General features: G+C 40.8%; 1 protein-coding gene across 1 annotated transcript; it reads left to right on the forward strand.

Moving 5' to 3' along the window:
• Nucleotides 1–4,097: 4,097 nt before the first annotated feature.
• On the forward strand, nt 4,098–10,850 carry lcat (lecithin-cholesterol acyltransferase). The gene is made up of 8 exons (XM_071459175.1): nt 4,098–4,187; nt 4,634–4,899; nt 6,089–6,245; nt 6,689–6,804; nt 7,015–7,110; nt 8,415–8,639; nt 8,910–9,105; nt 10,368–10,850. Exons 2-8 carry the CDS (start codon nt 4,749–4,751, stop codon nt 10,726–10,728), a joined length of 1,302 nt encoding a protein of 433 aa, XP_071315276.1. The 5' UTR covers nt 4,098–4,187; nt 4,634–4,748; the 3' UTR covers nt 10,729–10,850.
• The last annotated feature ends 443 nt before the right edge of the window (nt 10,851–11,293 follow it).

An 11,293-nucleotide genomic window follows, 5' to 3' on the forward strand; every position in this document is an offset into this window, starting at 1 on the left:
ATCTCATATCAAACAGGGAAACTTGCAAATATTCACATTTGGCATTTATGCAAAAACACTATAAGCTTGATGAAGCAAAATACAGCAAGTAATCCAAGAGACAGTGACACCACAAATATGCAGCAGCTAGAGGTGGTGGCTCTTAGCTGCATGAAACATAGGTATTTGCACAAATCAATAACTAATTCCAAAATTAATATTGCAAAACTTATAGCTGCATTGTCGGCTTTACACATACGGTTCATTTATGCACAAAGGTCTAAATGTATAAGGCTTTCTATTACTTGTCATTACTATTAACAAATAACTTTTTACTTGTGTATCCTGCTCCTATCTATCATTCAGGTCTTGTGTTGTTGTAATGCAAAAATTCCTACTGGGGATCAATAAGTACAAAATTATTTCATTTTATCTTAATATTAAGAAAAGATAGTCCTTTATTAGTCCCATAGGAAAGTGTTACAGCAAATTGTTACTGAGTGAGTACATCTGAGTTTAATAGTAGGATTTTTTAAATTTCCTTACCAGGGCACGTTCTAATGTTTTTGTACAGGTCTTGAATATAAAATGAGGAATATCTTGTTGTTTTTGCCTTTCATTTGTAGCATTTAATCAGTTGTCATTCTAATAGAGTAGAGTCCCAATCTTTCATGCTGTGGATATACCATTTTAATCCACTGAGCCCCATCTGGTCTCTCTTTTGAAATGATTTGCTGTTTGTTTGTGCCTTTATTTAAGCATTATTTACTACGGTTATCAGTAATAAGCTTCTTTGTTGGATATAATTTGAATAAGCGTGCATCACTCTTTACCTGCAATACATCCTTTTATGTAAATATAGTCCCTCACATTTACACCTGAGCTGAAGTACCTTGTTCAGAATGTGATGCTAGCCAAAAGTTATGAGCATGTCTTCTTCATCCTCATAAAAAAATCTGGGGAAAGCCCTGTGATCACACAGATACTGTCACATTGTGTATGCCGTGATTTTCACCACTAGATGGCGCTCAAACACAGTTTTTCATAAAACTAATGGAGTTACAGGAGTCAGATGGTGAGATGACTGAGATCAGTCTGTCTCAGTCCTGTTCACACTACCAGCAAAAATATAACATTTAACTTAATACTTCATACAAAAACCACAGGGAGACAGAGGGGGTGGGGTCATCAGTGAGGACGTCTCTTCATCGTCACTTGTCTCTCTGTCTGGGGCAGAGGCTTGTTTCACTGCTCCATGTACAAAACTGTATCAGCGCAGACCAGTGTGTTTAGGACAAAGATCCACAAAGATATGCAGTAGTTAGTGTTATTGGAAACATGTTAATGTATGTGTAACTGGGGGAACAGTGGAAATGCTTTGTGTTTAGCCCCTTCTTGTTGAGCCACTGTTGGGACAGGGAAATGAGAAATTTTGATAAAAAAATTATGATACATTGAGAAATTGCCAGAGAAATTTATGAACAACAGTTTGAACAACAAAAACTGAGTATTGGTTTTATTGATTTTTGAATCAGGTAGAGATTATGAGAAAAAACAAGAGAAAAATTAATACGTTTGCGCATTGACTGTACTCAGATAAATTCCTCTAATCATCCAGTAAATGAGATGAAATTAAAGACTCGAGGTGCCTTGGATGTTTTTACTTCCTGTTAATAATGTCTGTATAGAAATTACACATCTTGGTTGAGAAATGCATAAAAAATTTGAACATTCTGTCCATTAATTTCATAGAAATTAAGAAATATAAAAAAAACTAAACATAAAAAAACTGAATAAATCCAATAATGTCCTAATTGAACTAAACATTTTAAAGTTTGAATGAAGTTTCTATGTTAAAACATGTAAAAGGAATTAAGGTTTAAAAGACGATGGAATAATAATAAGAAAATATAACAAAGGATGTTTTAACCTGAGAGGGGCATAAATCTCCTAACATACTTGTTTCCAATCCACTCAAACTTAATTATCTCCTTTCCATGTCATGCCTCAGCTGGATAGCTGAGTTCCCTTTTTTGTTTCCCCTAGTGTTTTGTCTTGTACTTCCTGTTTTATTTTGATACTCACCTCTTTTCTCGTTTCAGGTTCCTCACTTCCTGCCCTCATGTGTCCTCCCCTTGTGTGATTACCTGCCCTGCCCTAATGTGCTGCACCTGTGTCTCATTGTCTTCCCTCTCCCAGAGTATTTAGTCTCTGTGTTCCCTCCCTTCTGTGCCAGTTCGTCTAGTTCTGTATGACTACGTTCCAGCCTTTATTCCCCGTGTGCCTTACTCGTATCTTGTCTAGTTTTTGGTTTTTGACCCTGCCTTTGCCCACCGATTCTGATACCTTTGCTCCGCGGACTGATCTCCTGTGTACCGACTTTTGCCTGATTAAAGGACATTGTGAACTCGCTTACTGTGTCAATCTGCATCCGAGTCCGAGCCGTTGTTCAGCCTTGACATTCCATATTCCCAACATCCACATAAAATGATTCTGAGGGGCAGAATTGTACATGTCCCCGACTATAGGCCCAGTAGTTACTCATTAAAAGTTGTCTTCTGACCTCTAGTGGCCTCCCTCTCACTACAGTCTTCTTTTCAGATTGATAACCAACATTTTCCACATTATACTGATGCTCAGTCCCTGTCGCTTTTGAATTATAAAGAAAAGACTCCAACAATTGATAAAAAAAAAAACCCTGTATACACAATGTGAGGGATTTAAAAAAAACTTGCGTAAAAACCTGTGTGTGTGTGTGTGTGTGTGTGTGTGTGTCTTCACAGGAAAGCAAACAAGAACCATGAATCATGAATTCCCTGTGATGTAGGTCAGATTTCACCATCTATTTGGTAGACTCAAAGCAAGCATTACAGACTAAAGACAATGCACCAGGTGGGCAGGGGGTCGTGGATGTGGTGTTAGTGATTTTGTGGAGCTCGGCTCTCTAGCACGAGGACACGGTGGGAGTGCCAGGGACTGTATACAAGTATCATAATTAAAAAATATGTCAGTCCAGATAATTTCTCACCATGTGACACTGCAGGCAGTCTTACCCCAGTCCGTAAATATAGTTGAGTATTTTTACTATATTATGTTTTAGAAATGTTTTTATTTAGCCATCATCAAAATACAGAATAAAGAAACATAAAAATGAATGTCCCTGCACATTAATGTACAGCCTCAGGTACCAGATTAGCCTACTCTTTACACATGGAGCCTGTGATTCACTGATGACATTAACCATTTCAACACATGTCAGCAGTGTCTGGGCTAGAGTGTAACCAGGTATCTGAGAAAAAGACACCTGTTAGAGTAACTGAGGAGCTATTTCCATCACCTAACCAGCACGACTTTAGCAACTCAAAAATCCCATTACAATAAGTGGGTTAATTAATTAATGTCTGCTTGTGTTTGCCTATGTCTGACATTATTAGTGCACATTTCACACTGCAATGAACTACAGAGAAAATTACTACTCTGAATATTTATTCATACTCTAGCTTTCATTAAGCAGTTTGGAAGTCTGTGCCCGGTAAATTCCTTCACATTATCAGGCTCATGGTGGGATTTTCCAATAGAAAGATGCATGAAGCAATAACCATAAGCCTCATTTAAAGGGTCAGACATGCACCATAAGGCAGTGCTCTGCAGTAACCCTGCATGGCTGACCGTGGTGCATGAACAAACAGAGTGCATTATGGTCTGGATGTAGTAGTAGCTAAGTAATAAAAACTTTGTGAGACAACCAGGTATAAAAAGTTCTGGTGAACGGGTCAGGGCTGCAGAGTCAGTTCACCTGCTGTGCTTATGACGTCTTGTTGCACCTGTGTATCCATGGCAACAGCACAACGTGATGACGTTTTTACCAAGCTGCCTTCAAGCGGTGTCTCAAATTTTTAATATAAAGTGGTATTTTGTGGCTAAAACTGAACATTCAGGTGTAACAGTGGATGAAGATCTTAAAAACATAAAAGCATCAATCTTACCCATTTATTTCTCTTAATTCTGGCTGGGTAGAGCAAAATAAGATGTGTGCATTGGTTTCCCGAACTAACTATTTGCACAGGAAGGCTGCAAATGTGGAGTTTTACGGGAACCCTGAAGGCAGCACCAGCTGTTGGGAGGCTCAGCTGGGTTCTGCTGTGAGTCCGCTCACTGTCATGTGTGGTTCACATCAGAGCAGAGGAGAGAGGACGCTCTGCTTCACGGTCAGTTCCCTCATGCCAATATTTTATTACGCAATGTAAATGTATTTATTTAAATCTGCTTTACTGAGCTTTTAAATGGCGCATTGAACCTACAATAATAATTTTAAGGGAATAACTATCAGCTAAATATCAAATGTGAACAAAATTGAGCTTTATTTTTAAGATTTTTTTTTCTTAGATTTTTTTTTTATTATCTTGTCAGTGCTCGTTGTCAATGATTCACATTCTGTTGTGTAAATAAATGCTTGAGGTTTCTGAGGGAATCAATAGGGCAATGAGTAACCGACACACGTCCCCTGCCTGAGTCACTTTGTTCATGAGTGTGTGTGTGTGTGTGTGTGTGTGTGTGTGGGGGTTGATGAATCAGTCTCTCTGTAAATCGAGTGTTTCAGGATTGAAAGCACTGACACATGCTGATATGTGACTCTCTCCGCCCCGCTGGCCAGGAATGAATGTAGTTCTGCGGGGCAGCAGATAATAAAAGCCTGTCGCTTCCACCGGAGAGACCTGACCCTGATCCTGCGGCCTCCCCCTGCAGCTCCACAGCTGGCTGGGAGAAGCATGGGCTCCGCTGTCCGCCTGTGCCCGGTGCTGCTGGTCGTGCTCCTGCTGGGGCTTCAGCTCTCCTCAGGCTTCTGGATCGTCAACGTCGTCTTCCCACCCAACGCCAAATCCAAAGTACCAAGCAACAGCACTCCACCACTCATTATTGGTGAGTTTAACTGAATAATGTTGAGTGTTGTTGAAGAATCTTAGACTCCTGCACTTATTTTTCCATATTCAGAATCTACTCTCAACCTTTTAGGACCAGCAACCACAGCAACTGCCTGAACTCTGTGGACATACTGTGATATAATTATGTTTGGGAATATGTACCACTAAAGTGCCGTAGCCCCTGATATGATAAGGACGTGGGTCCTGCTTTATTTTCCAATCTTGAGACGCTGTGTTAAGTTTAAAGACCTTTTGTTATTCAATTGCTAAATCAAATTATGAGACAGCAAACCTGTACACAGATAGAGCGGGGAATCTATCTATCTGTCTATCTATCTATCTATCTATCTATCTATCTATCTATCTATCTATCTATCTATCTATCTATCTGTATTTGACTGTCTGTCTGTGTGCTGATGTGTGGGCAATCAGTGAGACTGTGCACTGTACTCTGTACGTTTGACCCTGTATTTTTCTGTTTGTTACCTGCTTATCTAGGTCATACTCAGGGTTTTTAGGCACAAAGGGCCAAAACATGACTGGGTGGTCACGCTCTGCACCGACTGTCCACACTTGGCTGCAGAGGTTTGACTCTGTCTGGCTTTGTAAAGACCATGAATTCAGCCATTAGCCCATTTTTATTCCACACACTGTGTCTCCTCTTTGCCCCTTGACTCAGGATTCCTTAATTTTTTAATAACAATTCCTTATCTCCTCTTGAATAACATGTCATTGTATCACTTTTAGAATAAGGACTCACTGCAGATTTGTCGTCAGGATCTTGGAGTATGGTCTTTTCCAGAAACAAAGTATTTTAAACAGCAGCACAGTTCTCTGTTACCACTTCTGACATTGCTAATGTGTTGTAACATTTGGTCACATTTTTGTAATGAAACTTGCCCACAACCAGAGCAGAGCAGGAAGCTTTTTAATGCGATTTGTGTTGACTCTCACGAACAGGTTGTATTCTCTAGCTTATGAGCAAACTTCAGAATAAAGTAAGAGAGATCTAATAGAAGAATGTGAAATGTTATTCACTGAGGCTCAATGTCTTTAACTTCCTCCCATTCCATTAATCCTCTTGTGACCCATTGGAGGGGTTGGGAGCCTCAGGTTGGAAGCCAGTGACCCACAGTATACTTATGCCTTTCCACGCTTGCCACTGATGTGTGCGTTTGTGTTTCCAGTACCAGGGAACTTAGGGAACCGTCTGGAAGCGAAGATAGACAAACCGACGCTGGTTCACTGGATGTGCTACAAGAAAACTGAACACTGGTTCCCCCTGTGGATTGACCTCAACATGTTCATGCCTATAGGTGTAGACTGCTGGATTGATAACATCAGGTAACACTGACTGACTTTAAAAGTCTGTTCTCTAGCTGTATTACCTTTCACCTTCAAGCAGCTTGTTGTCGGCTCTACATCTTTGCTTTAGCGCAGGTGACAGCAGACGTTTCTACATATTTGAAAAAAAATCTTGACCATTGGAAGAAGATGAAGACATAAAATTAAAATTTTAAAGCCATGTTGTCCCTGTTGTGTTTCTAGTGGACAATCCTGATTATATCATATTTCTTGTTTTTATTTCTGTTCTGATTTCCTTTCAGATTTTAGTATTACTGCACATAATGGGGAGTTTTTGTTACTCTGCTCCCTCCCAGTCCAGAAAGAACAATTATACTGGAGAGACTGAAATATTTTTGTCCTTTTTCAGATATTATTAAAATCACATTAGCGAATGTTTTTGCCCAAGTAGATTAACATGAATGTCCATGTGCGTGCCCCAGACTTGTTTACAACAGGACGACTCGGCGGTCATCCAACTCACCGGGGGTGCAGGTTCAAGTTCCAGGATTTGGGCAGACCTATTCCCTTGAGTTTCTTGACTATAACAGACTGGCTGGTGAGAGAAATACTACTGTACTGGTGGACTAGGGGGTTGGGAATCTGTCATATTTCCATGCATTTCTTTGTTGAATGATACAGAGGTTTCATAAAAGCCATCATACATGAGAATTTGTCCATCATACTGTGTAGGTCCGTGCTCCATAGTCTGAGCTGATTCAGACTCAGACATCTGGTACTGACTGAGTCTGCTGCTGTTTTTCTGCAGGTTATTTTTACACCATGGTGCAACATCTCGTCAATGTGGGCTACACCCGAAATGAGACAATCCGAGGTGCACCGTACGATTGGAGATTAGCCCCAAGTAAGTAACATAGAGACACGTACACTTTCAAATACACGCACACTATAACTAGTTGTATGAAAGACTTTTTTTTTTTTACACACACATGTACTTTTTTATCTTGAGAGAATATGTAAATGAGTTGGCTTTAAAGTTGCATGTGTTGGCTTTAAAGTATAAAACATCCATCAAAGGGAAAAGCAGCCTGAAGACAAGACACAGCTTGTCCTTTTTAAGTTACAATGTCCTGTATAGTTGTTATTCAGGCCCAATTTCTCTGTGATGCTACTGGTGAGAAACAGATTTATGACAGAAGTAGAAAAAAAAATCTGATGAGAAAACAAAATTGTAAAGTATGTTCCTCATAAAGCTCCATTAATCAGCGTTTGTTGTGTCATTTGATTTTCTTTTGGCCACATGGAGGGAACAGAACAAGCTGTGAACACAACAGCTTGTTCTGATACTGTATTATCACCATATGAAGTTATAACAGTGAACTTGTGAGCAGATACACTTGTTTTGGCCTTCAACATCTCCTGAGAGGAAACATTTGACCTTCTAGTGACTAAATGCTGCACCGTGTTCACCAGCTAGTTGCTAACGTTGTCTGCTCGTCCTTAGTGTTGGAATCTAGTGAAGTAGAGGGTTTATCAGAAAACAGCTGCCTTATGTGACTGCGAATTAAACTGATTAGAGAAATGAACCAAAGCAGTAAAGTTACGAGCTGTAAAACCAGAATATTGGGTTGAAAGACATTAAGAGAACCTCAACACCATCTGATGCTTTTTTAATATAAAAATATTGATTGGTGCAGTTTGCAGTGGGAATTGAAATGTGAAAAGAATCACTTGATGATCAACTGACTCAACTCCGAGTTTTCAGTCTCTTTCAGCTCATTGTTTTGTTTTATTGGCAGGCAGACAAAGCAAATAGCTGCTAACTGAAGTCAAATATCTAACAGCTGAAGACAACGCTATCTTTTTTTCTCAGGGATTGGTGGCGACCAAAGCAGAACTGTAAGGAGAGCGAATATCTTACTTACATTCAGACTTTCAGGGGGCCAGAAACATGACTCACAGAGGCATGAAGAGGCAGCCACTTGCTTTGCTAACTTTATATGGTGGTTGTGTGTCAGAACTGTAGGTTTGTCTTGTTGTGTTGTGACCCCATGAGGGCAAAAGAATGAAGCTTTAAAGAACAACACTGATTCCGTCAGGTCAAACTCCATACAAACACTGATGATGATAAGGTAGAGGAGGATTACATACACTTATTGAATTCTGTGCCTTTAGCCTTCAGCGCTCCTGTCATCCCTCCTCCCACAGATGAGAATGCAGAGTATTTAGCAATGCTGAAGAACCTGGTTGAGGAGATGTACGACCAGTACCAGCATCCTGTTTACCTGCTGGGACACAGCATGGGCAGCCACTACGTCCTCTACTTCCTCAACCACCAGCCTCAGGCCTGGAAGGACAAGTACATCAGGGGCTTCATTTCCCTGGGAGCTCCATGGGGGGGCGCCGTTAAACCACTTAGAGTCCTGGCGTCAGGTAATGCAAAGGACTTGAAGTAGAACACAATACAACAGAAGAGTCTACTCACTGGATCTGTACCTGACACTGACAATCGAACAAAGACGTTTTCCTATACACCCTCTTTATTACTAAAAGGATCAAATGAAAGGGCTGTGTTCATTTGTTTTGATTGCATATTTCCTATCTGATCCATTTATTCAAACATTATCTGCACAACTGTCGAAACATATTTCCCATATTTGCACCTGTAACCCTCTTGTATTTTCAACTCGCGATTCATTGCAGGTGAAAATGACGGCATCCCGATGATTTCCAACATCAAGATCCGCGAGGAGCAGAGGATGACAACAACTAATCCCTGGATGCTGCCGTCTCAGGCAGCCTGGCCGAAGGATCACGTGTTCATCTCCACGCCGACCTTTAACTACACCAACCAGGACTACCAGCGCTTCTTCAGAGACATCAATTTTGAGGATGGCTGGTAACTAACAGCTTCAATGTTACTACTACAAAGGCTGCACCATTACCCACCTTCAATCTTAGATGTGCCACATTCCTGAATTTATCTAACTGACTCAAATGCTTTGCAAGTGTCAGTTATTTGCAGATTAGTGACTATTTTGCAATAAAATCTGACAGATACAGTGCAGGACAGTACTTCATTGTGGTTGCATCTGTGCAGACACATTATTGTGAGGAATAGCAGTTAATGCCTGAAAATGTTTAAGCCCCCATCTGGACATTTTTTTGTGTTTGGAGCATCTGTGAAGTTATTTTGATGGGTAACATTTCTGTTTGTAGAAAGGTTAGAGAATCTGGTGGTGTCTTATTAAATACTACTGCTGGGAATTTCTATAGTCAGACAATTTCAAATCCAACATATCCAAACCGGGGGTTTTAAAGGAGCTTATTTGTAAGTTCAAAAGCTGTTTACTTACCAGTCTAGAGGAAATGCTGTGAGTTCAGCATCAAGCTTCATCCCTTTACTTAACAAGAGCCGTCTCCAGAGGTGGAAAGCAACGCCAGTGTTAACTCTTGTTTCTGTCACGTCTGTAGCTAGCTAACCAGCTCACTGTGAGCCTCCGATCTCTCCTGAAGATGTAGTGCTGCTCAGAGGGTGTATTATAACCTCCTGTATTATAAAGACAACGCTGGCTGAAGCTTGCTCCCAGCAAGACACTGTGTTTGGCGGCAGAGAAAACGTACAAATAGCCCCAGTAAACGTACAGTAACCTACAGTTTTTGGTCACGGGGGCGGCAGAAACTAGCTGGTAACTGTTACCAGATAAACTGATAAGGCAAATGATAAGTACTGTATTCACTCTTCTTTTAGCTCTGCTTTTGGTCTTCACCAGCTCCTGAGGGAAATATCTAGTTCTTTAGCTGCTAAGTGCTGCACTACGTTCCCCAGCCAGTAACTGTCAGGTCTGTCTGCTGAGTGCAGGCTTTACAGCTTTTTTCACTCATAACAAAGACTGACACAATAAGAGCAAACCGGAGTGAACCAAGACAGCAAAGTTGTGGGCTGGAAAACAAAACATTGTTTTTTGCTCATTGCTTTGGTTTTTCCAGCCTGCAACTCGAAAAATAAGTTGTCTGCAACAACCAAGCTGCTTTTCAGTCTGGTCCTAACTTACCCTCTTAAACCGATTTTTAAAATGTGAACCTATCTTATGGCCCCTTCTCCTCTTGAGTTTTGGTCCACTCCATTTCTGAGCCCCCTTTTCCTCTTGTTGTTTCCAGGTACATGTGGGAGGACACCAAGAACCTCACTGGAGATCTCCACCCACCTGGTGTCGAGGTGTGGTGTATGTATGGCGTGGGGCTTCCCACTCCTGTAACGTACATTTACGACGAGGAGTTTCCCAATGTGGACCCGGTGGACTTTGTTTACGCCGACGGGGACGACACCGTGGACAGCTTAAGCATGAGTCTTTGCAAACGCTGGGAAGGGCAGCAGGAGAAGCCTGTCCATGTAACTGAGTACCGAGGTCTGACCCACCTTGATATAGTGTACCACGAAAAGGTGCTCAACCAGATCCAGTCTATCCTGGAGGGCAAATCAGATACGCCTCAAGAAGTTGATGTCAGAACTCAAACTTAATAGAAAACAACAGGATTTAAAAATAAAAAAAACACATGTAGTGCTGGATTTTTATATAGTTGAGTCTTTTGAGTCTGTTCAGGTGTCATGCAAAAAAACATATTCCACGTAGCTCCAACACCTATTAGCACCTCTGTTTTGGTCCAAGTACGTCCAAACCAATGTGGTCTTGCAAATAAGCTAACCCTGACCCCCCAGCCCATAACTGTGACCCCCTCACCACAACAAAATGCTGATGACTTGCCGCTTAGGTTTAACCTGTGTCTGTTTATTTATAGTCCCAAGCTGTTTATTTTCCTGTCTGCCTTATATTTGATGGTGATCATGGAGAGTCATACTGTGGTAATCATGGTACACAACATTATCACAATAATTACAAACATAGTGACAGCGATTTTTGTCATGATGGTTCCTTTGATGTTGTAAGTTTGTTTACTTTTGATGGATGATAAATTAATTATCACCTAATAATGTGTGTTATACTGAAATACACGATGACACATATATGTGATATTATATGGATAGTTAGAGCACGACTGAAATGTGTAATCATAGGCACCTCAGC

This window comes from Trachinotus anak, unplaced genomic scaffold (genome assembly GCF_046630095.1).
Source record: "Trachinotus anak isolate AG129_WGS33_773 ecotype Australia unplaced genomic scaffold, CSIRO_AGI_Tana_v1 ptg000002l, whole genome shotgun sequence".
NCBI classification, from domain to species: domain Eukaryota; kingdom Metazoa; phylum Chordata; class Actinopteri; order Carangiformes; family Carangidae; genus Trachinotus; species Trachinotus anak.